The sequence below is a fragment of the Centruroides sculpturatus genome, unplaced genomic scaffold (genome assembly GCF_000671375.1).
Source record: "Centruroides sculpturatus isolate CEXI.00-Female unplaced genomic scaffold, Cexi_2.0 scaffold333, whole genome shotgun sequence".
Classification (NCBI taxonomy): Eukaryota; Metazoa; Arthropoda; class Arachnida; order Scorpiones; family Buthidae; genus Centruroides; species Centruroides sculpturatus.
Genome location: NW_019384637.1, coordinates 382,250 through 410,104, shown reverse-complemented (window position 1 = coordinate 410,104; position 27,855 = coordinate 382,250). Strand labels below are relative to the sequence as shown.

General features: G+C 28.4%; 2 protein-coding genes across 3 annotated transcripts; one reads left to right on the top strand and one right to left on the bottom strand.

Moving 5' to 3' along the window:
* The first annotated feature begins 1,971 nt into the window (after positions 1-1,971).
* LOC111625892 (small VCP/p97-interacting protein-like) lies at positions 1,972-8,627 on the top strand. The gene is made up of 3 exons (XM_023369149.1): positions 1,972-2,085; positions 6,365-6,526; positions 8,397-8,627. The coding sequence occupies exons 1-3, from the start codon at positions 2,014-2,016 to the stop codon at positions 8,409-8,411; spliced, it is 249 nt and encodes an 82-aa protein (XP_023224917.1). The 5' UTR covers positions 1,972-2,013; the 3' UTR covers positions 8,412-8,627.
* A 4,945-nt stretch (positions 8,628-13,572) lies between these two features.
* On the bottom strand, positions 13,573-24,541 carry LOC111625884 (probable transaldolase). Of its 2 annotated transcripts, XM_023369133.1 has the most exons (8): positions 24,378-24,541; positions 24,189-24,312; positions 23,704-23,811; positions 23,463-23,594; positions 22,069-22,129; positions 17,447-17,691; positions 13,928-13,995; positions 13,573-13,855 (listed from the first exon to the last, which is right to left on the bottom strand). In XM_023369133.1, the coding sequence occupies exons 1-8, from the start codon at positions 24,439-24,441 to the stop codon at positions 13,695-13,697; spliced, it is 963 nt and encodes a 320-aa protein (XP_023224901.1). In that variant the 5' UTR covers positions 24,442-24,541; the 3' UTR covers positions 13,573-13,694. The 2 variants fall into 2 exon arrangements, with proteins under 2 accessions (XP_023224901.1, XP_023224903.1); XM_023369135.1 differs by lacking the exons at positions 24,189-24,312; positions 24,378-24,541 and adding an exon at positions 23,887-24,149.
* Between the last annotated feature and the right edge of the window lie 3,314 nt (positions 24,542-27,855).

The following is a 27,855-nucleotide window of genomic DNA, read 5'->3' as shown; positions in this document are numbered from 1 at the left end:
AAAAAAAAACAAAAAATTTTTAGGGGGTCCAAACGCCCGAGTTTTATTAACGCTATGTAACTTGCCCGAGATATCTCGGGCTTGGGGCTTAGGAAAACTTTTCTATTAGCGAACCCTTTGTTAAATATTTCGAATATCACCACTGCCAACAACCACTAATGAAATCGTAATTTTACTGCAATCTATTAAATGAGCGTTGATGTTAAAAAAAAAGTGTTAAATTCAAACGCAAAAATTAATTTATTTATTTTCCATTTTCAAAGATAACGTACGAGGAAAAAAATGAAAAAAGGGTAATAGTGACGTGAACAGTTTTATTTTTACATTAAATTAACTGCAGTGGAGGCGGCTGGTGGCATCTAATATGGGAGCGCTCTCACAGCATTGGCGCAGCATGCAACCCAAATACAGTAAAACTTCGATTTTACGAAGTAATTCTGGTGAGGGGTGTATTAGGACCACTAGACCCTATTGCTGAACAACTGAAAGCGTAATTCGTCTGAGAATGTTACTTGACGTTATTTGTCTACAGTTCAGACAATGGATCAACTTTTTCTTACTTTTTAACTTTTTTTCTAATTTTTTGTTTTATTTTTCTATTTGCTCTGCGGCTTCTTAACTTAATCACCAGTCCTCAGAAGTGTCGACAAATAGTAATGGAGAAATAGTAATGGTGTAACATCTGTCGAATCTCTCTCCATTTTTCATTTGGTCTGGGGTTAAAACTTGTTTTATGAGATATTCATTTTAGAGTAGTATCTTCATTCTTTGATGACCAATGCTGAGTTCGTTATGCATGTTACTTTTTCCTTTTAGTTTATCGCTATTCGAAGAATCGCGATAAGCTAAAATAGCATCCAATAGATTCTTCGACTCCTCACATCCAACAGTACTGGAAATTTTGGTAGTCAGATAACCTTCCAGATGTAATATCTGATATTACATCTGGAAGTGTTTATCTGTAACAAAGATAAAGTGTCTGCACATATCTTCGTTATAACTGTCGCTATTTTGTATAGAAACGCTGATAAGCAAACAAATTTGTAGAGAATAGATGAAATCATAGATTACTGAAACTATAGAAGAAATATTCACTGATTCTTTAGAACCAATGAATATTTCGTTAATAAAACGTAATAAAATATTCCGAATATATCTTTAGAACTATATTATAAAGCTTTCACGAGCTATAATATAGTACGATAGTCGAAGGGAAATAGTCATATGATCAGATAATTATTTATATTCTAAAATTTATATATATATTTTTTCCTTGTTTTTAAATTTAGAAATTAAATTTTCGTTTATGATTATTTTGTGTGTCGTCATTACAATGCCTGAATATTTAGTTAAAAAGTATAGAGAATAGCTTTCATCTTTTCTCTGATAAACCTTTACAATATGAATATGTATTTATAGATGATAAAAGGAATTGGTTGTCACGCTTTCAACGTGACAACCAATCATCATATCATCATTTATCAGACGCAAAAACTTTATTTTTGTTATAATAATTTAAAAAAAACTGAAAACTAAATAAATAAAAAATTCGATGTCTGCACACATCCTTTACAACCACAGGAACACAATCAACACGCTCTGCTCGTGTTAATTGCGTTCCTATGGTTGTAAAGGATGTGTGAAGACATCAAATTTTCTTTGTATTCAGTTATTTTTAATTATATTTTATCCTGGATTTTTAAAAACTTTTTATTATAATAATTCTTTATAATCATGTATTAGACGCACAAACTTTCAACGATAAAAAATACATAATTACGGGATACTTGTAATAATTGCGCAGAATTTAAAAAAGTGAAATGTCACGTTAGTTTAGACATAAAGCTAGATTAATTAGAAGCATTGTACAAACAAAGATGTATAAAACTGTATTAAAATATGTAAAAATTATTTTAAAAAGTGTTTATAATATCTTTAAAGAAGAGGAATTTTTCAGTAATTTATTACAAAGGAAGTGCGATTTGGCAACACTGTCCGTGTACGTTTCCACTCATGGGGTTTTGCTTGTCTTGCTGCGAAAACAATTCCAAGTCGTACGAAGATGTTCGCTCGTCTTCCGATGCGGTACGACATTGCTTATTACTTTTCCTATTTAAATATATATTCGCCTTACGTGCCATTTCGTAACGATTCTCAAAACACTGGCCTCGTGTTACGTCATAATATGCAATATTTTCAGTTTAACACGAAAAATGTCAAATGAAATGTACAAATATTGATTTTAAGAACGAGGTTGATTTTTCAGGATTGTTTTTATTTGCATTTTCTTTTAGCTGAATTTTTGTTTCTGTTCTATTTACGTGTGATGTACATTAATAGCTTAATTCATATTTAATTAGAGGAATATTAATTCCAATTAATTTCAAGGACGTGGTTACTATTACCAATATTTGGTACGTGCGTGTATTTGCACTATGTAGAATCACGTGTCTTATTCTATAAATAAATGTCCAGAATCGAGCTTAGTGATTCATTCGATGGGACTAATATAAACAATTGATTCATGATTCATTACTTGACAGTTTTTTGTTTATTAACCCATAAATAGAAGTATGGTGTTAAAATGATTTTTGTTTAGTTCCGATTTCTTAAGAGTTTTTGTTTTACTTTGCAATGGTATATACGTTTAAGAGTATTTCTTGATGATTTTAGATAACTTTCTGCCAAACTGTTGTACCTTGTTAGCATGGGCGTAGCGAGGGGGGAGCCTGGGTGGGCACGGCCCCCTCCAGTGAACCTGGTGCCCCCCAGAAAATCACAGCCGAAAAAGTGTCGAGCCGATTTGCAAAAAGAAAGAAAAACTTAACGCTAAAAAAAATAATAAATATATAATAATAATAATAATGAAATATATATATATATATAATAATAATAATGAAATAATTCAATTTTGTGTCAGGTTGGCCTCTATTAGGCCCCCCATAACAAAACTCTGGCTATGCCCATGCTTGTTAGTGCACAGTGACCAAAAAATTGTATTAAAGGCAATTCGCATTAGGAGTTGTGTCGTCATTTTTGTAAAAGGTTATAAAAATTAAAATATATTTTGGCTTAACATATTGACAAAAAACTTCTTATTTCTTATTTTTTGCAGTTTACATATGTGTTTGTCTCAAAGTATTTGTGCAAGCTATTTCAAATTTTTCTCTATTCTTTGATTGTAGATGATATACTTTTTTGCCATCCTGTAGTTTATTGACATTTCTACTTTTCTTTAAATTCTGTCATCACCTTTTTGGAAATTTCTAATTTTTTCTGAACAAACCATGCTGAATTTTACTATATAAGAGATATGTTATAAAAATATCCTTCCTGCAATAGATGTTTAAGTTTATACATTAGATGCCAGGTAATTTTTAAGAATGGCAAAATTGTAGAATTACTCCAACCTTAAAATATCACCCTACTGTCCGAAAATCAGCCAAATATTAAAAAGAGTAAAGTAAAACACAAAATGCGTAAGATCTCTGTGCTAGAATGATAAAACATGTTGCAAGATCTTGTAAAAAATAACCTATTATGAATAAAACATCCTTAGTCTAGCTATCTGTGTAACAATTACAAAATGAATCATTCTCTATTCTGTGAGTGAAAAGGTTCATACTTTAAGAGAACAGATTAAAATTCATGTTTAATCTGTTTTAAAATCTAAGAGGTTGCCTGCCAATAAAATAGTCTTCTTATCCTGAATATGCTCTTTTAAACATTGCAATTTTTTTTTAATAAGATTTGAATGATTCCTTTTACTGAAATATCCAATTTGCACTCACAAGTGAGAAAATTATTTTAATTTGTATTAAGAGAAGGAATTTCCAATGGGTGATAACTATGAATTTGTTTAAAATGGAATTTCATGTTTAATGTGTTTGTTTCTTAAAAAATAAGAAAATATTGTAATCTCTATGGAATTTGATGGGAACTTTGCAAACAGCTTTTGTTGAGAATAATTTGCATTAACTTTGTTTATGTTAATGTGGATTGACTGTATTTAATTTCTTTCTGATTTTAGATTACAGTAAAACTTCAATTTAACAGACTAATTCAGGCAAGGAATGCTCATTAAAACCAAAAGTCCATTATATAATAATGTAGATTTTCCAAATGCATGTGTTAAAAAAAATGACAAATTAGTTAATCTGCTTATATTTAGTTGTATTTCCTTCGGAATTAGCACAAGGTTGCTGTTTATACTTATGTATATATGTTTGTGTTATTAAAATTATAATTTTAATACATTATTAGTATGTCTGAGAAAATCCAGCAAAATTTAATAAAATAAAACGTTTTCAATCGTTTTTCAACGATCATCCTCAGTTACCAAAAATAGAATATTAAATATAGAACATAAAATGCGTTTGAAATAAATACAAAATACAAAAAACAAAAATTAACGGAAAACGCCCTACCGGACGCACTAATGAAAAATTAACAAATAAATCAAATAAATAGTGAAAAATTAATAATTGTAAAAGGACCTCCACGCAGTAGACAATGAGTTGGCGTCTCTATGGTTTATACAACTGGTTTTCATGTGCGCTTTATATATTTCCAATCTCTCTAGATGTTTGATCGTTTGCCTATTGCAATTATAAAAATGAGATATTTGATAAAATCCTGCTATATTGAGAATAAGTAAAATGGCGAGGTTAAGAAAATATTAAGCGTTAAACAAAGTGTTATTTGTAACAGTAAAAGAACTTGTAAATTTAATCTGGGAATGAACTTATTTTAAAGAACTGACATTTTGTTCATTATGCAATTAAAACAATTTAAATGAAAAATTATACTGTGTTAATTTTCTGTGATGAAACTCAATGAAAAATTCAATTGGTGACATGAAAATTTTTATGTTTAGAAAGATGTTTTATTATCTATTGATCTAACTTATTTTTTACAGAATGCATTTCAACCAAATTACTTGTTTGGCCAAAATGCATTCTGTAAAAATAAGTTAAATCAATGGATAATAAAACATCTTTCCGAATGTAAAAATTCTTGTTTACTTATGTCTCTGGTCAATGACAAATAAGAAAAATGAGATCATTATTTATCTTCTCAACTACACTAACAACAACAATTCAGTGATTCAAATATTTAAATGAAGCCAACCTTCATTATTTTACAATAATAACAGTTACTGTAAATTACTAGCAATTATATATACATGAAAGTAAAATCTATTCCCTAAATTTCAGAATTTAATGAATGTATCAATGTTTGTAGAATGTAAAACTTTCTTTTTTTAATTCAGTTTTTGAACAAGCATATTTGAATAAAACATTATCATACTGACAATCAAGGACCTGCCAGTCTTTGGTATGTAGTGGAAAAATTCCCCCTTTAGCACAATTAGTGGAAGGATTTCAAAAAAATCAGGGAAAATGTTGAACTGTCAAAAGAAAGGTGTTTGTATAAATAGATACATACATATATACATGCATACATATTAATATTTTGTATGTTGTAAACTTAAGGGGTAATATAGGACAATGAGATGATTTTTATAAAGCAACCTAGGGTTGGAAACAAATTTTTGGCAGAGTTATGGCTTGCAGAAATTTTGGATATGCCCATGTGGTAGGCAACCATCATTGTGTCTACAATTCATGTCTTCTCTGCCTTATTAAGTCTGTGTTTTGGGATAATAAGTACTAGATACATATAGTGTAGTAAATGAAACTTATTTGATATTTTTCTGCATATTTACATGTTTGGAATGGTGACTGCCAACTTATTCCACAGTGTACAGTACAATGATAAAGGTGAAATTGAAGGGAGTGTTATGAGTTATGATATTGAACATTGAACACTAAACATTTGAACACTGAACATTGAACAGTTGAAAACTTAGTACAAAAAATGAACTATGACTTATTGATCCCTGTCCTTTTTACTTACAAAATACAATAAACTGCATTTCCATATTACACTTTTCAAGATATACATGTTCGATAAATGGATTTTCTAAAAAGTTTGGAAACTACTATGCAAAATTTTCATTTTTGACAATTTTAAAGTAATATGACAGGGCTTCATATGGGTGCAAAATTAACCCACTCTGTGAAAATTGTCAAAATCTGGCATCTTGAGGGTCAACTCTTGCCTGAATTCACATGGAATGACCCTATATATAATCAGTATATAAAGTTTTTTTATTGGTTTTAAAAGCATTATTTGGAACATATTAAAAATATTTTGTTAATCATTGAAATACTTTTAAAATATATATAAAAATACAGTTTATGAATTTTATAAAATTCTCTCTCTAATTTAACATATCAATATGAAATAGTAAAATTAAAGATAGATAAATCAGATTTAATTTAAATTTGAATGTCTACAGGCATTACATCGAGAACAAATGGCAGCGGCGGCAGAGAGACGCATTCGAGAACAGGAAAGTAGAGGTATTAAAGATGTTGAAAAGGTGAAACAATTGCAACAGAGGCATAATGAAAGAGAAAAGATGTTAGATAATATGCCAGAAAGAGATAATCCACTCAGAGTAAGTGTTTAATATATGAGTTTTAATATCTAAATATAGTAAAATTTTTGCTTTGTCACACAAATGGATTAAGATATTCTAATTATTCATGTCAGTAAAGATTGAAAACTTTCAAAAATTAATTAGAATAGACTGAATTATAATGGAGTATAATTATTTGTATTTTAAGAATAGGATAAGCTCCAAATATTCTCCAGCATAATTTAAAATGTTTCAAAAACATTTTTAAAATATTTTATTGTTGTATTTTGTAATTATATTGACTCCTTAGAAAACTGATTCCATCATTTTATATCCAGACAATTATAGTATAGCAAAACTTTTACTGTAATGTAATAAAAATCTTATAAAACAACTTTACTATTTTTGGAATATAAAAAAGAAATCACCTTTTAGTAAGATTTGATCATTTTATATATAAATCTGCAAGTTATAGTGACTGTCAAATTTTGGCCGATGCATTACTGCTTATTTTTTATTGACAAGAAATGGCAAAAACAACATTACAAGATAAACTATAGTAAAAGCACTGTATATAAAAAAAAATTGTATAATCAAAAATAAGAAAAATTTATACACATTATAATCTAAATCTATCATTGAAGACATTGACTTTTAAACTAATGAAATGCTTAAAAACAGAATTTATTATTTAAATCTGATATCACAAAGTATAGATTCATTTTATCTAGCCTTGACTTGTAAGGGCTATTAAAATTTACAACTATTACAAGCCAATCTCTTAAGAATGTGATTTTGAAATTTCAGAAACTGTTCTATTGATTCTTAAAATGATAATTATAGTTGATCTCTCTCATGTTTTAAGTTGTTATAATTGATTTTTACCATTACAAATAATGAACTTACAGAAAATAAAAACATTAAGGCTTCTATATACATTATGGAGACGAGTTGATAATAATAAAAATCAGTGCAGAGCCCAAATGGTTAGGAGTTGAAAGTCGAAATTTGGTACACATTTAGGGTACGTCACGAGAATAAACACAGAAAGGGATTTTTTGAAATTCCTCCCCATGAGGGAGAGGGCAGGATTAAGGCTTAACACTTCCATCAACAATGGAATTGTTAAGAGAAAGCGACGTGCAAGATGCAGATGCAGTTTTTTTCATTTTTGCAAGAAATCAAACATATTTTTAGACCCATCTAAAAATTCTCTAATTAGTCCGGAAACAGGGAGACCGGATTCTGTGAATTATTACGTTATTCTGTCGAATTCTTACATTCTGTGAATTATTACGTTATAGTCAATCTTACCTGTGAAAACAGGTAAGGTTGACTATAACGTAATAATTTAATCTTCGCTATCGTTACTTTTGCCCGAGCAATGCCTGGCCTACCTGCTAGTATTAAATAAAAGTGTAAAAGGTTTATAAAATGCCTATAATATTTATTGGTATTCATGAATAAATCCATATTAAAACTTACTAAATGGATGTTTCAAGTTAAAAATATTTAACTTTAATAATTTAATATAAATTATTAATATTTATTTCTGATAATGATACAAGAAAATTAATTGTCAGAAGGGAGATAGATGATGAGAAAATATATACAACAATTTTTTTTTTGTTTTTGTAAATGTGCAGCAATTAGTTTTTTTTTTTTTATTAAAATCAAATTAAAAATGAATTGTAAATAAGTTTTTACTGTATTTTATATTTTGGCATAAATTTGGAAAATGTAGTTTCTCCTTTACATAGTTATGAAATATAAAAATCAAAATAATTATAATTTCTCTCTCTCACTCAAATTCTTTGGCTGTATGTAATTTTTGTTTACAAAATAGAAATAACTGAGTATCAAATAACACTTTTTAAAACTAATTGTAATTTATTTTTTATTTTTGCAGTGGCAAGTTGGATAGTTTCCATTCAGTCCATTTCTCTAAACTTTGAAGAAAAAAAAATTAAGATTATATTTCTGATATTTTATATTAAATCTTATTAAATTTTTTATATTTGTATGTAATGTATGTTACTCCAGAAATTATTTGATTGGATTTGAGAATGTAATATATTAATAAATTTGAAAATATTGAATGTTATCAAATATGAATGTTAAAACTCTATTTTTTTTTATACTGTATAATAAAAAAATTCTAAAGATCATATTAAAATAAATATCTTTATGCGATATAATCATATTAAAATAAATATCTTTATGCGATATAATCAAATTAATTTTAATGTATATAACAATTCAAAAATGATTGAAACTAAGACTATTTATTTACAAATTTTTAACAAATAATAGAATAAGGTATAAACTACAAGCATTCCCTGCTGAACAATTTCCTTGTATAATGTCTTGCGTTTTAACCCAAACTTCATAGAACATATATAAACATTGCATTGAGAGAGAAATTTAATACTTCTTAAAAATATTTAATACTTAGGATATAAATATGCATAAGAAAACAGTGTAAACAGTGCAGGGAAAGTCTTGTTACATTCCAAATGTAATTGACATCTGGCAAATCACATGCAGACATTTTGAAAAGTGTTTAAGAAACTTATGCCCTTCTTGACAAGGATGCACACACAGTAAAGGTTTCTATTAGGTGTAATGGTACTAAATTATCACAGATAAAACAGACTATTCTGATAATGTCATCTGTAGTACTAACAATAGTGTAGAAAGATAAAACATAAATTGCAGATCCTTCTTTCCAGCAGATATTGTGTTAATATAAATGTCAGCATATTTCCAATAAAAGATCTTGAAGGAGAGAACCCCTCTTACAATTACTACAATAGGAAGCAAGTTTTAATGAGTAACATTAGTCAATTCTGTAAGTTACAAGTGTGCTTGTTTTTTAAAAATATATTACAATTCTTGTTTTTCACTAAATTTTGTCTGCATTCTTTCTGACAAATTTCACTGCTATGTTTATTATTTGCCATGCCACATTGTAATAATAATATTTACAGCGTGATACGTAGATTATAGGTTATGTTACTGCATGCAAAGCAACTATTAATTGATGATATTGTTTGATGATCATAAAGCAATGTTTCAAGTTTTAATCCTAATGTGATAATTTTGTTACTTACATATAGTTGTTTTATACAGTACTTAGTTTAAGAAATTAATTGGGATATCTTGGGTTGATAATAACATGAAATATTCCCAGTTGTTGTATGAAAATGTTAGATGGATTTAGGCTTTTCAAAATGTAAATACAAGCTTTATCATCTAATACAACTATTTATATATACTGTATATTATATTAAACTGTTAGCTTTTATATAAAGAAAAGGAAACATTGAACATTTTTACAGCAGTTTTTTTTTTCTAACTGGCTTATAATTGAATCTATGTACAGTTTATTTATCTGTGTCAATTGAAAATTATAAAATTTAAAAAATCAAACTCTGACTACAAGAATTGGGACCTAAAACTATCTTATTCTGATTCTTTGTAAATATTTTACATTTTGGCATCAAATAAATGTAAGAGTAAACATATGGGTCATAACATTTTGGTTTTATTCTGCTATCAAACCATCACTTGTAATTAAATAAGACTTCCATAGTAGAAATTGGACATTATACCACTTAACTTTCTATAGATCAAAATCATTTCAGAATGTAATTTGAGTTTATGCATTCCTAGTATTATAAATCCTCAATCACCCATGGGCAATTAAGTGAAATGTTTTTCTTTTAGTACCATAATACTGTAAAGAGTAGTTTCCACTATATAATTACATCCAGCAAAACATTTATATAGACTGTTGCTTAGCAACAACCTATTTATGAACTTTGAAATTCATTTATAGACAGATGTTATTGAACAATAACCAATAGGAAATGTTTTCTAGTCGATGCAACAAAAATCTTCAGTTGGCAGGGGAAAAAACTTTTGATATGATAAAATTTTTTAAAACATGTGCAAAAATTTCAGAGAATTAGAAATTGATAATTTTATCTAATCTGCTATTGGACAGAATACAGAATATCTTATAGTGGGATATGTCTAGTGTGATCAAATATCCATTGTTCTGTTAGTGGATGTGATTGTAGATGAAGCTTCCATACAATTGCCCATTGCACTTAATCAACCATGGATAATTGTTGATTAAGTGAAATGTTAATAAATATTACATTCAAGATAGTGATCTCATCTAATCACCCACCAATTTCCCAAGGATGTATAGGTAAGTATAATAATAATTTCTATATTTCAACAAGATTTGACTTCTCTGATATTAGTATTGGAAACTATAAAATGTTCAGAGCACTTTAAAATATAATACAGTAGTACCCTGAACTTACACGATAGGTGGGACCGAGCGATAACCGTGTAAGTCGGGGTATAATTTTGCAATTTGTGTAAAATCCAAGTCGGTTGTATATAAGCTAATAAATGTTCTTGTTAATCTTATCTCGTCTTTTGATTCATTCACGGTTACAAGAAATCACCACATAGTCTCTGAGTCTCCGTAGATATAACAAACACAGAAATAAATAATACAAAATAAATTGTAGCTATGTGTCGATTCCGCATGACACGTCTGAACATGTAAGCCGAACAATAGTGTGGGGGGAGTGAGTAATCGAGAGTTGCGTGGCACTCAAACAAAAGATGAATCGACAAGATTTGAAAATCGCGTAACTCCGGGTTCACGTAAGTCGAGGTATTACTGTATATGCAGCTATTCTGGTTTTTCATACAGAAAAGGTTCATTGATTACATAATTAAAAATATCAAATAGTGTCTAAACAATTTAGTCATAAATTCAAGGAATCAAAATATATTCATTATTCAGTATCATTGTAACAAATACAGTATTTCTTAACATATCAATTTTGTATTGACTTGCATATAAGACAAGCTTTTTATTCATTTTTCACTGCTTCAAAAACCTAGGTTGTCCTATAAGTGCAAGTGAAGGATTCTTTTTGTTTTTGCAATAATTTTTGAAAACTGTGTGTTCACATTTTTTTTTTTACCAGATTCTTGCCTTCTGGTGTTTAAAAACAAAACTATTTTATCTGGATCGTTTGAATCGTGCACTGTCAGGAGTAAAGATGAATAGAAATAGTAAAAGCAAGGCTTTTGAATTGAATTCCAAAATTACATGGAAGCCCGATATAAGTTTTAATTCATTCTCATGTGAAAACATGACTATTTGGAAATCAGAATTCGGAGAAACTCATAAGTGTAATCAATGGAGAGTGGATTCAACTGTTACGAATTGGCAAAAAAGGTTGCCAATTATCCAGCTTTACATGAACAAATTATGTTATCAATTTTACAAGATTTTTCCTTAGTTTAAAATGCTAGTAATTTTTGCTGGACAATCTGTGCATTTACATGCATTTGATATTTTATTTAATGAAATAAAATTAGAATTGTATTAATAAATCTAATTTTCTTTATTTTGATCTTTAAAGTCACACCTCATCTTATATGTGAGTAAACACAGTAGTTATCAAAAATTAAAATTTTTTTACAATCAAATTGCAAATTGGATTTTTTAAATAATGTCATCTACGTTATAAAATTAAGAATTTTTAAATTGAGATTGAACTAACTATAAGATTAGAAAAATTTAACATTGTTTAATTTCTATTCTTTCATTAACAAATGTTCTGAACAGTTACGACCAAGCTTTATCCATGATGTAGGCTTCAAGTAACAAAAATGATTTCCTTAATTTGCAAAGAGATCAAAAGAGAATGTAGACAAAGGCAAAATGTCAACCAAATCAACTGGTCATTCTTCAAAAGACTTGAAAATACATTGTGTATGTTCTCACTTTGTTCCAAGTAAGTTAAAAGATGAACAATGTGAAGGATATGAACTCAATCCTAAACAATCAGTTTGCTATTGATATCTGTCTTCAACTATGTCAAAGTGATTACTGGTAATGAAACCTAGTGCTTCTTGTACAACCCACAGAACCTTGATCTCACAAGATGAAAATTCACTTAAGCTCTTTACCAAGTCAGAAAAAAATTTATGTCAAATGATCTATCATATCATCAGGTTACAATAATAGCAATGTAAGTGTCCAGTTTGGTTATATCTAAAATTAATAATTCTGGAAGCAAAGATGGATGAGGGTCCATGTAGTGTAATTGGCAATGCAAATGCATTGTAAGCAGCAGTTGCCAATTCAGTCCTGTTCCAGGAAAATTCTTTTCTTTCAGAATATTTTAAATTAATAATAATAATAATATTAAAAAAGTTTATTTAAATTATTACAAGTAGACAGTCTAACCACATTATTTCATATCTAAATTATTAAATAAGCCTGCCATATTTTAAGTTGGATAATAAAAGTTGTAATAAAAGTTGAATAATATGCCCAATTGTTTGACATTAATTAAAAAATCATATTAATGAATTTATTGTTATATAGAAAAAAATTTGTCCTTGAATTTGAAAAAGATATTTTCTAAATCATTTACAACATAATTTTTTCTTTCATAAAAAGTTTAAAAATCAGCTAGTTCAGAACTCTTATCTTAAATGTATAGAGTTTTTGATAATCCAACTGGTGTAATATTAATTTTCTGTTCTAGAAACAGTAATGTCTGAATATTGAGAAAGTAATTATTATTCATGAAATTTTTTATAAGCATCCTATATAAAATAACTAACATTCTTGCTCTACCAAATAGTTAAAATGTTTAGCAACAGCCCTTCCCAGCTTTTCTGGCATTCAAAGTTAAGAGGATTGTTAGGAAGTCTGTTTCAATTGTACTATAAAAATTTAAGCAATAACAAAAGCTTTTAAGAGGAGTAATTATGTTGATGATAAAAATCTGTTTAAAAACACTGACACTTGCTCAAAGTTAAAAAAATTTGATATTTTATTTTGATTTGAATTAATATATTCATTTGAAAAACTTTCATATGAGATCCAGTAAAATATATATATGTATATATACCTGTATATATATGTATATATATATGTATATATTTTAAATTACTTTAAAATTTTTTTTTACCACAGATATGAACTTTTTGAAATGCTAAAAAATTATTTTCAGATTAATAAATAAAGCATTTGATTTAAAGCAGTTTTAAGTATTTATTTGCAAATAGGATACATAATCCTGTGTGGTCCCTGCAAAATATTTATCAAAAAGTAATTATAAATCCATCACCCAGTATGCTTTTAAGGCAGAATAGACTATTTGAAATAGGTTCTCAAGACATTTTCTAATTTGACTGCATCTGCAGCAAACTTCCTGATTCCCTCTGATAACTTGTCATTGGCCATCTGATCATCATTGATTGTCCATCGAAATTTTTTCTCGTCAAATTTCACTTTTTCCATATTTTGTTGTTTGGCTACAAAACAAAACTTTCATATAGAAATTGCATTAAATGAATGACATGAGATACAAACTTTCATACACTCACCTGTCTCAGGACTGAGGCGGCGGGTTACACCATCTTTGCTATTTGCGAGTGTCTTCAGTAGTGCAGGACTACATGATAGAAAAAAATATTTTAATAATTTTAATTTTATATTAATTATTAATGTAATAAGTTAAAAATGTCACTTAATAAATCTCTGTTTGGGATTGTGTAAAGCTGTTATAGCTTAAAACAATCAATATTTGATCTTAGGAAAAATTAATTTTGTTTATAAACTTTTGAAAGTTTAAAAAATTATATTTAATCTTAAAATTACTCAGATATATTGTTTCTCTTAATAATGTGACAGGCAATAAAATGTATAATAGTTAGAATTTAAGAAAATAATAATGTTTATGTTCAATGTAACTTTAATAATGGGCTTAAATATTAATTTTATGTATTTTATGGCAAATATCAAACTAACTAGCATTAATATATAATATCCAAAATGCTATGGAAAGCCCTGATTTTTAGTTTAGTTTTTATTTCATCCATCCATTTTTGGATAATGTCAGTTCTATCCACTTGTGACTTGGATAAAGCATGCTTTATAAAGATGAGGTTCAAATTGAACAGACTGTTATAGTTTTAAATTTTAAGTAACCAAATTGTTTAACCAATTTGATTTTTCCAATGAGATAATCATTTGTTTTAGATAAAAACAAATTCAGATATGTTATATTACATGTGTGTGCCATGCTGGATTATATTACAGTGTAAACAGAAATAAGCAAAAAAACTTAACATTTCTATTTGATACTTGTCTCTTTGAATACTATCAAGAATAATGTGAGAAGCTGGGTCAATAAGGATATTCTATTGACAAAATCAGCAATGATTTTGTAAGAACCGCTCACTTTGTCACTGGATGACTAAAAGTTAGAATTTGTCATGGGATCAAGAGATCCATGCGGATGTCAGGAGTAGATATCAGTTAGGATAGTTATACTTGTATCCTAACTCGCAATATTAAAATTCATTCGTTCAAAAAGGAGGGCTTGATTTCTTGTGAGTGGGGAGATTGTGGATCAGTCAATAGACGTCAGATTTTGATTGAACTAACATCAAGACCATTTTAATAAACAACAACAAAATTTAATAAGAATAACTAAACTAAAATACAAGAATTTATACTAAGAGATAAATGACTCCTAAATTCTCTAATTTTCATATTTACATAGTTTGACATAATACCTCTGAATATAATTATTGATCTTGCTTTCTTTGATGATTTGTAAGAGAGGCAGAGGTCAGGAAGTTAGAGGTAACTAGGCACAAACAAATGTTCTGGAGAAATGGCTGGAATGGCCAAATTCACCTCGAATCAGGGGCGTAAAACTCTAAAATTCAGAAATTTTTGCCAATGAGGAGTTCGGATTGCGGTCATCTGATGATGAGTCGAGTTAGTTAGGAGTTTAGTCATTGGGTGTGATAGTAATTTTCTTAGGAAGTAAACTGTTGTGAAAGGAAGCTTTACTTCCTTGTTCTCCTCAAATTTCCCTCAAAAGGGGGAAAAGTGTACAATTTAATAATGAAATATTACATCAAGTTTTAGATTTTATAAAAATAAATTAATCTTATATTCAGATTCTCACAATAATCTTCAATTTAATTTTGAAGTTTCCATTGATTTATATATTTATTTTACCATTAATTGCTTTTGCTTGCAGCAGTAATATAAACTGACCATCAAATTTTGGCATTACAACACACCATTTTGCCAATGATTGTATAAAGTTTCTTGGTTTTATTGACAAAGCAAACATTTTTGAGTTAAAATGAGAGCAATTATTGTCTTATGAGATTTCCAAAGATATATTTAATATTTAGTAAGTAAAGTCGAATAAAGCATTTTTAAAAATTAGAAAATGGCCTAAAAGTTAGCCTAATAATTATAAAATAATGATTTTTTTTAAATCAACATATTTATTTTTTAAGAACTACAGGTATTACAACCCAAATCTAAGAAGTACAGAAGTAAATGTCTGATTAAATTTTCTTGCAATGTAAGATATGATATACACTAAGATTAATTATAATATAAAATTTCAAGAAAATAGTTAAAATAAATTGCATTTATTTTATCTACTGTTATTAAAACAATCTTATTAGTCAAAACAATAAGACACAAAGTAAATTAAAACTATATTTTTATGCTATGTTTGTCTCATTGTTATATTATATTTTTTCAACTTTGTTATATTTTTAAAAATTATGGAATGAACATTTCATATTTGTATGATATATGAAATCCTAACAAAAGTATATTCATTGCCTAACAAATGAAAGGAAATTTAGACTAATATATTTCATAAAATATAAATATATTAAAGTAAAACTTGCTTTGTGATTTTGAAATTTCAAATAAGTTTTCCAGATGTATATACCTAATATCATATCAGCTCATCTTATAGAAATTTTGATATTCATTGCACTTAAAATAACTATCAATGTTTGACATTTTAAATTTGGTTTTACAAAACAGACATTAGGAAAATTGAATGTTTATATAAAGCCTTGTAGGACTTATTATAGTTACTCTATAACAAATGATGATAATCTCAAACCAAATTTCCAGCAAATATTTTAACAATCATCACATAAAAATAACACAAAGTTCAGGTTAAGAATAAATAAAAAGAAAATAATGGATAATCCCTTTTTATAGTTATTTAATTTTTAGGATTTTAGCTAGATGACATTATTTTAAAGTTGATTTACTAAAATTTGGATAGATACAGTTATAATTTCATCTTGAAAATCCAATATTTTTTAAATAACAATAAATTATTTTAAAAATATTTGAGTTAATAAATGTTTATCTGAACATAAGCTACTAAACATTTTAACTTTGTTTGCATTTGAGAGAATAAGTATGACAAACTTATCAATAATCTATAATTTTAACTTCTTAAAAATTAATATAACTTTTAAGAAGTTAAAATTACACATATATTTATAATTATAGATAATATTACTTATTTAAAAGTTCTTAAAAATATATAAATGATTATTTGCTTAACTTTTATTATTTGGATTTTCCTAAATAACATAGTCAGTCATATTTTCATTTTACAAAGGTTAACAAATTGCTTTACATTACAACACTGAAGAAACAGGTCTGGCCAATAAAGACTGCTTTTTGCTGCCAATGTTATATAATATAATATAATGCCAATGAATATCATTTCAAAATCACCCACAAGTATGTAACACTGTCAGACTACATCAATAGTGAATGACTACTGTCAAACTTTTCATAGGGGAAAGGGTAAAAGGAAAGGGAAAGGAGGAAAGTAATATCATTGAGATTGCTTTCTTCCTTAACGTGACAGTCACTCTCCTTTTGGTTGGAAAATTTATCCCCCTTCCTAAAGCCCTGCATTAATATTAATCAGTTATGTTTTAATGTATTTGTTTAACATGTAACAAACAATTTTTCTTTACAAATAAAATTTAATAAATTGTTCAGAAAGAAAAGAGAGATGGAAACAAAACGAATATTGAAAATAAATTTACCTGATGGTTAGAAGATCACATCCTGCTAATGCTATTATTTCACCAACATTTCTGAAAGAGGCACCCATAACAACTGTTTTGTAGTCAAATTTCTTATAATAGTTGTAAATTTTTGTTACACTCTTTACTCCTGGATCTTCTAGAGGTTCAAATTGCTTTTTGTCAGTGTTTGCAACAAACCAATCAAGAATCCTTCCTACAAATGGTGAGATGAGTGTGACACCTGCATCTGCACAAGCTACAGCCTATAAAAATATAAACTTTTAAATTTTCCAATGTATGATTAATGCATATTGTTTATACAAATGAAACAGAATTGGTAAAAACATAATACTATGGATTTCCATATCTTTAAAGAATACAAATAATTTAAACTAAACAGTAATCTGAGTTATTTTATTAATTATTTGAAATTATTTCCTGAGTTGAGTATTAAAAAAATGTTCAAATTAGGCCAAATAAACTTAATACAATAAATTAATTCATTATATGCATTTATGCATAGAGGTCAAACTGCAATTTGCAAATATCACTTTTGGTAACTGTTATTATGTTCTATGTATGTATGTCTCTTTAATCCGACATTAAGTTCGGTAGACTATCATTACAGCTTTCAGGTTATTGTATTGTACAGAAGAGGGACTTGGCATTTATATAAGTCCGAAATGCATATGTGGAAACAATAAAAGAAGTGTCTAACCTGAAAGCTGTAATGATAGTCTACTGAACTTAATGTTGGATTAAAGAGACATACATACATGCAATTTGCAAGCTGCATGCAGTTCTTCTTGACCCTTACTGAATCCGGTATACACATTTACACATACGTAATATTTTTGTAAGTTTTCTGACTTGTGTGATGTGATACATACACAGATTGTACACATGGATCACAACTTAATCTTGAACAGGCAACTGAAAGCTAAGATATGTTCATAAAGTTGAAGGATTTCATTTTAAGTACCAGTGATGTAACTGAAATTTACTATAGAAAAGTGATAACAAAAGAATTTTAACTATATATAATATAAAATACCATTCCTTTAGGAAATGAGGCTCTCACATATTTCTGATAGGTGATATGTCACTCTTAACATGACAAGGTTTGGCCACCCTGGACATTATCCTTATGATGAAATTAATAAAATAATTGGTAAGAAAATATCATTATAAAAGCATTTTTTTTATTTCAACAGAACAATAAATCACTGATGACAGCATTTGATAATAATCCATTAGAAAATTGGAAACTTGATTTATGATGATTATTCAGTGAAACAAAAATTCAATGATATCAAATTCTGTTTTATTCTATAAATAATGAATTATTAATTAAATTTAAAAAATATATAGAAAAGTCAGAAATTACTTGAAACTTGTATATAAAATCTTATTTTCAGTAAATAAATGAAAAAATCTTTTAACAAGAATATGTGAAGATTTTATAGTTAGTTTGCTTTTTTATATTTCAGAGATTTGAGAGTTAAGCAGACTGCATGGAATAACAGGAAAAATTTATGCAACTAAATTAGCATAAAAACAGCAAGTTTCATTATTGCTATCATTGATTATCATAATCTAGATTCTGTAAAATAAGTGAATAAAGGAACATAAGTATGACTAGTGCAAAATAGCAATTTCAAATTTCACTTACTCTTTCAAAGTTACTCTCAAATCTAATAAAATTTTAGGACAAAATTAATATTTCTAGCTAATTCTCACTGTTGGATTTTTTTGATTTTGGATATTTAGAACCATTTTCACTTATTCATATAAATTACTATAAAATTAGCAAAACTGTTAATTTGATTGAAAAGTATGTTGGATTTATATGGAGAATTTTCACAAAAAGATGCAATTCTTACAATTAATGTTATAGTTTCAATACTGAACTGGCCCAATATATTTAAGAGTAGTGACTAAGAAACAAAATTTGGCATGATAGCTTCTGTATAAGGGCATTGATGCTATTGAATTTTAATGTTAATGGTCAAGGGAGAGGAAATAGAGGAAAGTCAAGTGTCATATCTCTAGAGGGGACTTAAGCTTTTACTTGTTATTAGCATTTACAATTTTTTATAAAACTCATCACTACCCTGAAAATTAAGCTTTTTGCCACTTTATAATAATTAATAATATAACAAGTTTTTCATAATAAAATCTCATAATAGATACCATAAACAAGTTTATTTATTATGATTAATAGTATAAAAATTCTTTCTTGTTAAATAAAATTTCATAACAGCCAGGAAAGTTACACAACTTGCTGGACAATTTTGGATATGAAGAACATAATTTAGTTTAAATAAAATGGAAAATTAAAATTTCACTTGAAGATAAATAAAATTGTGTCTGCATATAACTATCATCACAGAGCTTGACAAACTATACTGTGAGATCAATTTTGACCTTGTCAAAGAAAGAAAGGACACATGACAAAAGGAACATATGGATACATGATCTTTGCTAATATTAGTCTTTGTTGGAATTAACCAAAGACAAAATTAAAACTTTTCAAGAATCATGTGAGTTTCTGAGAAATGAGTTCTCAAGAACAAGTATCAAATATTTGTGAAACAATGAGAATAAGGTAACACAGTTCTGCCAATTTCTTTGTATGGAAGAGTTAGTTACTAACTAAAACAGTATTCAAATGCTGATAATTAGTGATTGAAATAAATAATTAATTAGAGTATTAAAATTCCTTGAAAAGTTAGATCACAAAATATCCTGGTCTCTATTACTATAATGTGATTAGAATTTTTGACAGTAGAGAAAGTCACTAGTTTTTTGGAATTGGAATTGACTTGTTTGCTGTCTTGTGAGCTAATAATGACCACATCCAAGAATACATTTCAAAAACATGTGCAATGTATTTGAATACATTGCACATGTTTTTGAAACAAGAACTTTTTGCTTTTTGTTTTGTGAAGTTATGGCAATGTAACACTTTAGCAATCTGCCTGGAGGGGATGCCTTCTGGGAGGTCTTTTTAAGGGTAACTAGCTCCTATTCAGGCATTACAGGTGTGGAGAAAATCCAAAAAACTCCACATCTCCAGCCTGTCCTGGCAAGGTATAAACCCACAACTGAACAAGGTATAAACCGATTGCAGAGACAGAGTTTACGTTAAACGACATTTATCAACAGAACGGCCTATAGACGTTGGCTGGCCGAACCGTGGTTTAAAATGCGTTGCAAAGACGACGATAGTTTATTTCTGAACGCCCTCTAAACAGACTTCGGTAAAACATTGGCTCTTACTTTCTTCGCTATTACTCCCGTTTTAGGAGTCATTCAGCCAATTGGGTTATTTGTTTGTGATGTCAGAAATGGTCACCAGTTATATTCTGAAAGATTCCAGAAATAAAATCTTAAGGGCGTCAAAACCATTGTTCGGCAATTAATATCAATCCTTTTCCATTTTGATATTTAATTTCGCCGCCAATACAGTTTAAAATACGAACAAATCCATATTTAGAAAATTTATACTGAATTTAAAATTTGTCTTCGGAATAGATTTTTAAGGAATTATTTCGACATCTTATTACTGTCTCCCTTTGTAACTATTGAAATGAATAATTTTAAATATTTTATTATTAATATTACATTTTTTTTATATCTATAAACAGATTTCTGTAATTATTAAAATTGTCTCATTTAACAGTACAATGATTCCGAAATGCATTAACGTTTTACAACCGACACGATACTTGAATTGTAAATAAATGCATCTGATTTAAATTAATTGTAGTTTTAAGTCTTCACCCATTTGAATATTGGAATTAGAACATTTAAAACAAATTTAAAGTATTTAATTTTGTTATTTTTGCTCCGAGCAATTAATTAATGAATAATTTTGTTGATTCATACCGTTTACAACATTTATCAAAGGAATGATATCTGTTTTTATCTAAACTTTTCCACGAACAAAGCTACCACTCGAATTGTAAAGCCCGCTGTCGAGTGAGTCTAGAAAGTAGATCAAATAACATGTTTCTGATCACTGTCTACATTGTGGCAGGCGAGAAACGCTGTCTCTGCAATGAAATTTTTCTGAACAGCGGTCTACCCGTTCTGTAAACCACTGTTGGCCTCTAAACGCTCTCTCTACAATCGGATGCCAGTGTTCAGTGAATGGAACCACCTGACCATTGGTGAACCTGAACTTTTTGCAAATGAATAATTCTAAATCCTTGCATTTAAATACTCCTATCTTTAGTTACAATCACTTTGGATTAACCCTAGTAATAGAAATTATGGAAGTAATAGTTATTTACTATACAAAAAAAATTACATGACTGTGTGATATTTATCTAGTAGTTGATAGATTAAAAAAAAAATACTAAATCCTGTTCAAAATTAAAACCTGTCAAATCTGAAAAAATATTCAGTATTCAGTAATGTACAGTTCCAGTTTATACAGATTTGTGACCTTACGGTCACAAATCTGTATAAACTGTACAGCAACTATTATTCATTTAATAGTCTATTAAGAATTATTCATTTGCAAAAACAATTGCTGTATAAACTGTACAGATTTTACCATACACAACACAATTCAAAATTTCTTCCTCTTACATAAAATTCAATTTTTATCTGTACAGATTTCATTAACTTACCTGGGCAAAAGAAAATAACAGCGTCATGTTACAATGTATCTTGTATTCAGATTCCAACACCCTGTAAATAAGTATTCAAAATTTAAATTACAAAACTGAATATAATTATTAAAAATATTATATATATATATTTATGTAGAAAACTATCATAAACTTTCTTTATAAACTAAATTCTTTAACATGTATTAACAGCTTGTATTATTCTTAAAAGATGTCATTAGATGTAGAAGTCAAACAATTTGCTGAATTACATCGGGCTGTATTTACTGTTACTATTAATAATTAAATATTGTAATATAGTCCAATTAATCCGGGAATCATTTGGCTTTAATATAACTAATCAGGATTAGAGATGTAGAATTCAGATAGACAGTATTGCTAAATATATTAACATCCTCAACTTATGAAAAATTATTGTTGATTCCAAACAATATGTTGCACTTGCTACATGATACAATAATTAGATGTTGCATGTAATACTGTAATGGACAATAAATACATTGCATATAACAAAAGCTGGTAAGTTTATTTATATTTAATCATACTGTAACTTGGATTCATATATTTAGCTCCCAAAAATCAAAAACAAAACTAATTTTCTACAGAGCTATGTAGTCTGAGATTATCAATCTAATTTCAATTTTATAATAATAAATTATTATTATAATTTTAATTCATTTTTCCTTAATTAAATAAAATCAGTTCCACATGAAAACTGCCATACTCTGTCAGTACAATTTTTGATTCCATTGAACTTGGTTGACTATCTGCATATGTCTGATTTTTTGTTAATATATTATCATAATTAATTAATTAAAATATTAAACATTGGTCTCTTCCAGTAATAATCAGTAGACAACTAGTAGAGGCAAATTTGCAAGCTTTACAACCTCTGTGCATTCTGTAACAAGCATTCCAATACTGTCAATTTCATTTGCAGGGTTACAGTGATAGAGAAGCATGGACTGTTACAAATTTAGTAATGAATCCTGGTTCTATTTTATGTTAGTGTGTGGAGGACCACAGATGACCACTTCAGTTCACCTTTTCTGTTGAGTGGCAAACTGTCCTTAATGGTCATACAACATGTTGGATGTTGTATGACCATTAGTCATTTCTACTAGTGGTTTGAAAGACATCAACAGCACAGCAGTATGCCCGGGAAATCCCGCGCTCGTATCATCTTTCATCAAAAGGCTTCAAACAGCTATTTCCAAAATATTTATTTTTATATTTATTTGTATTTATATTCTTCAGGAAAGAAAATTTTAGTAACTTAAAAATGTATAAAGAATAAAAATTATTCTTAAATAATTGAACTGAAAATTTATGATAAAAATTATTTCCACATTGATAAAAAAAAAAAAAAACTAAGAATTGGTAATCAAACTTACTCAGCTGCCTTAATTCCTTCCCATGTGGAGGCCAATTTAATCAAGATTCTCTCTCTACTAATCCCTTCGTCTTCATACAACTTGATTAATTTCTTGGCCTTCTCTATAGATCCCTCTTTGTCAAATGATAATCTGGAAAAAAAAGGTGGTCTATGAGTTTTATTCAATTTGCACGTAAGAAGTTGTGCATCACCGGTTTAGAAAGAAAAATCGAAATTATTTTAGGAAAGAACAGGATTACCTAGCATCTACTTCCGTGGACACTCTTCCGGGAACAATTTTCAAGATCTCGCAACCAAATAACACGAACAACTTATCCATGGCCAGAGAGACCGCCTCATCTTTATTCCTGAAATAAAAAAAAAAGTTCATAAATAAAGTGTAAAACAAGCACAAAGACAATAAGCCATACTTCGAGCATTACCTCATTTCATCCAATTGTGTTAAATCGTATAAAACATTTTATTTTATTAGTTTTTTCTCGTTATAAAATTTTAAACAAATTAGAAAATTCCCACACGACATCAGAAAGCTTTTTTCTATTATCGTCCGTTCTATCGAACAAAGTAAAATAGAAGTATTTGATGGAAAAGATTTTCCATCTCGTTCCGATGGATCTTAGGATCACGAGGAAAAGTCACCAGAGGGCGATAATCACAGATGGGAAGGTCGAAAGAAGGACGGAATTCCTCCGAGTGAAAATCTTAGAAAAATAAAGATACTCACGCGCCGTTCTGTTTACCGTAATCGACAGCGGTTTGGACTAAGTGCTGATAGGCGGGCAACTGCGATGCGGCCAAAATGAGCGAAGGATTCGTGGTGGCATCGGTAGGTAAGTACTCTCGCATGGCTGCAAAGAAAACATTCTTATCCTCCGTCCGTCCGGATCCTCGACCGTCGACGGATGAGGCTTACCTTCGAAGTCTCCGGTGTCGGCCACCACCACGGTCATCTTTTTCAGTTGATCTAAAGAAGACATTTTTCTTGTTTTCCTAGCGATGCGATACCAAAACTTCCTAACCGGTCACTTCCGATTACGCGATCGAACTGCGACGAAGCATGAAGGGATTGCGCCCTCTACTTTCTCCGAAAGGAACCGGAAGTTCCGACAGATCTGCAGATTAGATTATTTTTATTTAAAAATTCATGAAGCGCCTACGAAATTATAAATAATATTTTCAATTTTGATAATGATGATAATAAAAAATGTACAATTACGTGATTAATCATCACGTTCTGCGTTTTGCATAAGCGGCGAATTTAATGAGGAAAATTTGCTATTTCGTCATACTTTAATTTTATTTTTTAATTTTCCGGTTTCTTTACACCGTAAAATAACGGCTAGCGGAAACTAATGACGAAATAGGTCAAAACAACGTGGTTTGTGAGGCCAAACCGGAAAAAAAAATTATACACAGTTACAATTGGAGCACGGAGAAATTTGTTATACAATTAAAACCTCTATTAAGATTATTAAATACAATACTTTAAAAATTCCGTGTTTACATCTTTTGCGTCATATGTTTATATATTTTATCTTTAATAATAACAATCTTTCCCGATAAAAAGTTGACGTAATTGACACGATCTTCGTTCTTCTTCGTTAAAATTTATTTAATGTTATTCTTAAAATTAATTTTGTCAAGTCAATGATTCGCAAATATCAGAGGCTGAAACCGCTAACCTTTTAGAAAAATGTTTAAAAAAATTGGTTTATTGAATTTTATTACTTAAAAAGTTTCTAACTTTTAATTTTAAAGCTAAAGTGCTCAATGTATAGAGACTATTCTTTCTCCATTTCGGCGATTCAAAATACAAAGTTTGATGCAAAACTAGATTTTTTCACACCTAAATGGCATTCTTTTTTTATATTTGAGAAAGCTGCTTACGATTTTCGTTTTATTACGAACTTTTCCTTCATATTTTATTGGTAAGAATATCTTCGATTTATCGAAGAATATTATGAAAGTTAAACTAAATTGCATAATCTTAAATAAGTATTTGGGATAAATATATATTACACATTTTTATCTTAAACTTTATCAGTAATATATTTAATTTAATGTAAAAGTTTATCTTTAAGTATAATCTTTATACCAGTGTGGAGTATATTCAAGACTTTTGAATAATGATTGATAAGAAAAATCTGATCGATATTATTAATTAATTATTTGTTTTATTTAAATCGTTTAAATTAGGTCAAACGAACGTTTCTACAGTTACGAACAACAAAATTTTTAAACAAAATAAATTTCGACTCGTTTTTCTACAATGGATCATTGAGACTTAAAGGGTAGTCACAAAAATTTTATCTGGATATAACAATTTTCAGATCACAAGCATGTTATTAATTGAAAATTAATTTTTCAAATTTAATACTTAGCGAACAATTTATAAAATGATTTATATTTAATAATCTGCAAAATTATATAGCTTATATTTATTAGGAATATTTAAAGACATTCTTATTTCATAATTATTATGCTCTGTAGCTGTACATTTCGATTACCATTTATAATTGTGTGACCGTTATTTGAATGTGTAAAGTAAATTATATGTATATATTATACAATGAAATTGTCTGTATAAATATATATATCATCAGCAAATCTTAGATCAAGGTCTTAAAACTAGTCGAAAATTAGTCAGGGATCGATTAAAAACGGTTCATTTAGTCTAATGGATTATGTATATGACAGTTCAGGATGTTGTAAATTTCTACTTTAAGTAGATCTTTTCTATGAAAACAATATGTGGATTAATACTAGCTCACCAGATTTGTTTATTTATTATTGTCATTATTATTATTATTATTATTATTATTATTAATTGTATTGTATTAGAAGGACTCTTTGTCTTAGACCGAAATGCTTTTCGAAATATGTAATGGAATTTTTCTTTTTTATTTCTAAGTATAATTTTCAATATTATTAACGTAAATATAGGCTATAACGCATAGAAATTATATAAATCGCAACTTTATAATAAACGAGAAGCAAGGATATATTACTTCTACAGGATACAAAACTGTCTGCCAAGAACCGGTACTACTTCATTATCATATTGCTCGACCGTATTTGCCAATTTGCTCCACGTCAGAGATTATTAGTCATATGTATGTTTCTTATTCCTTGTCGTCATGGTGCTTTACTATGGAATTTAAACAAATTATATAATTTTCTTTAGAAAAATATGCCACTATATTTATAGCTTCTCACCTTTACATACAATTTTTAATTTGTTTTATTTGTTGTACTTCTATGTATTTGGCATATTTTCTTTTAAAATCATTTATCATGTTAAATAATGCTGGACTGTTTGCAATCGTTTAGCGATGTTATTATCGAAGGACAGATTTTGTTATCTACCTCCAATCTGTTTATCGGTCCACTTAACTCAGTTTATCGATGAATTAAAACGTTTCGGGTGAATTCATTTGTATACAAACCTAAAATAGTATCAAGTAGAATATGAAAGAAAGTAAGAATGTGCAGGAGACAAATAGCGAAATTTGTTACATAAAAGTAAAATAGCGTAACAAGATACACTTATCATTTAACATAATATTTCGCAATGTAATAATTAATAAGACATAAGCCAAGTCATCTGGATTACTTAAACAATAAACTGTGTAATATTTTAATTAATTTTAGAAATGAATTGAAGTTTTTTTTTCCAAAGCAGTTCAAACAAAACTACGTAATTTTAAATTTCAATTATCAAAATTATTATAACTAACGTGAAGCATCTATATCCCCTTATAGTTCCCAGGGGTCACGCTGCCTGTTGCAAAATTTGCAATTTGCGAAAATTTTATTCATTTGGCGATTGAAGTGGCAGGGGAAAAAAGTCATTCGGTGAAAATTGATTTTGAGAAAGCTTGCGAAACATGGGCTGAGCAGCAACGAAAGATTTCGTTTTAATTAGATGTACAGTATAGTATTACTCACACTATAACACGGATTTTACTGTTAATAAACAAAAATAAAGTTGCTTGAGAAACTCAGTCATTAAAGGGACTATATTTCTAATAATCTATTTAATAATCATATATATAATTGATATAGACTTGAAACAAAAGGGCTATTTTTTATATTGTCAGTCATCTTTTTATTTCTGGTTGATACAAAAAGTCATAGTAAGCGAAAAAGTAACCTGGTGAATAACTTTCTATTTTGGCGAGTAAAAATGTGTCTGGCAAATGCATTGGCGAATGCTATAAAAAATCTAGGGTTATCCCCTAGTTCCACATCGTATCGCACAGTGCTTCTCAAATAGGAAACCGCGGCCCCCTATACGCCTTAAGACACCAGTTAACGGTTGCAAAACATTTAAATATATTTTTTTGTTTTTAAATCTTTCAATTTAAATAAAACAAGTCAAAGATATAACG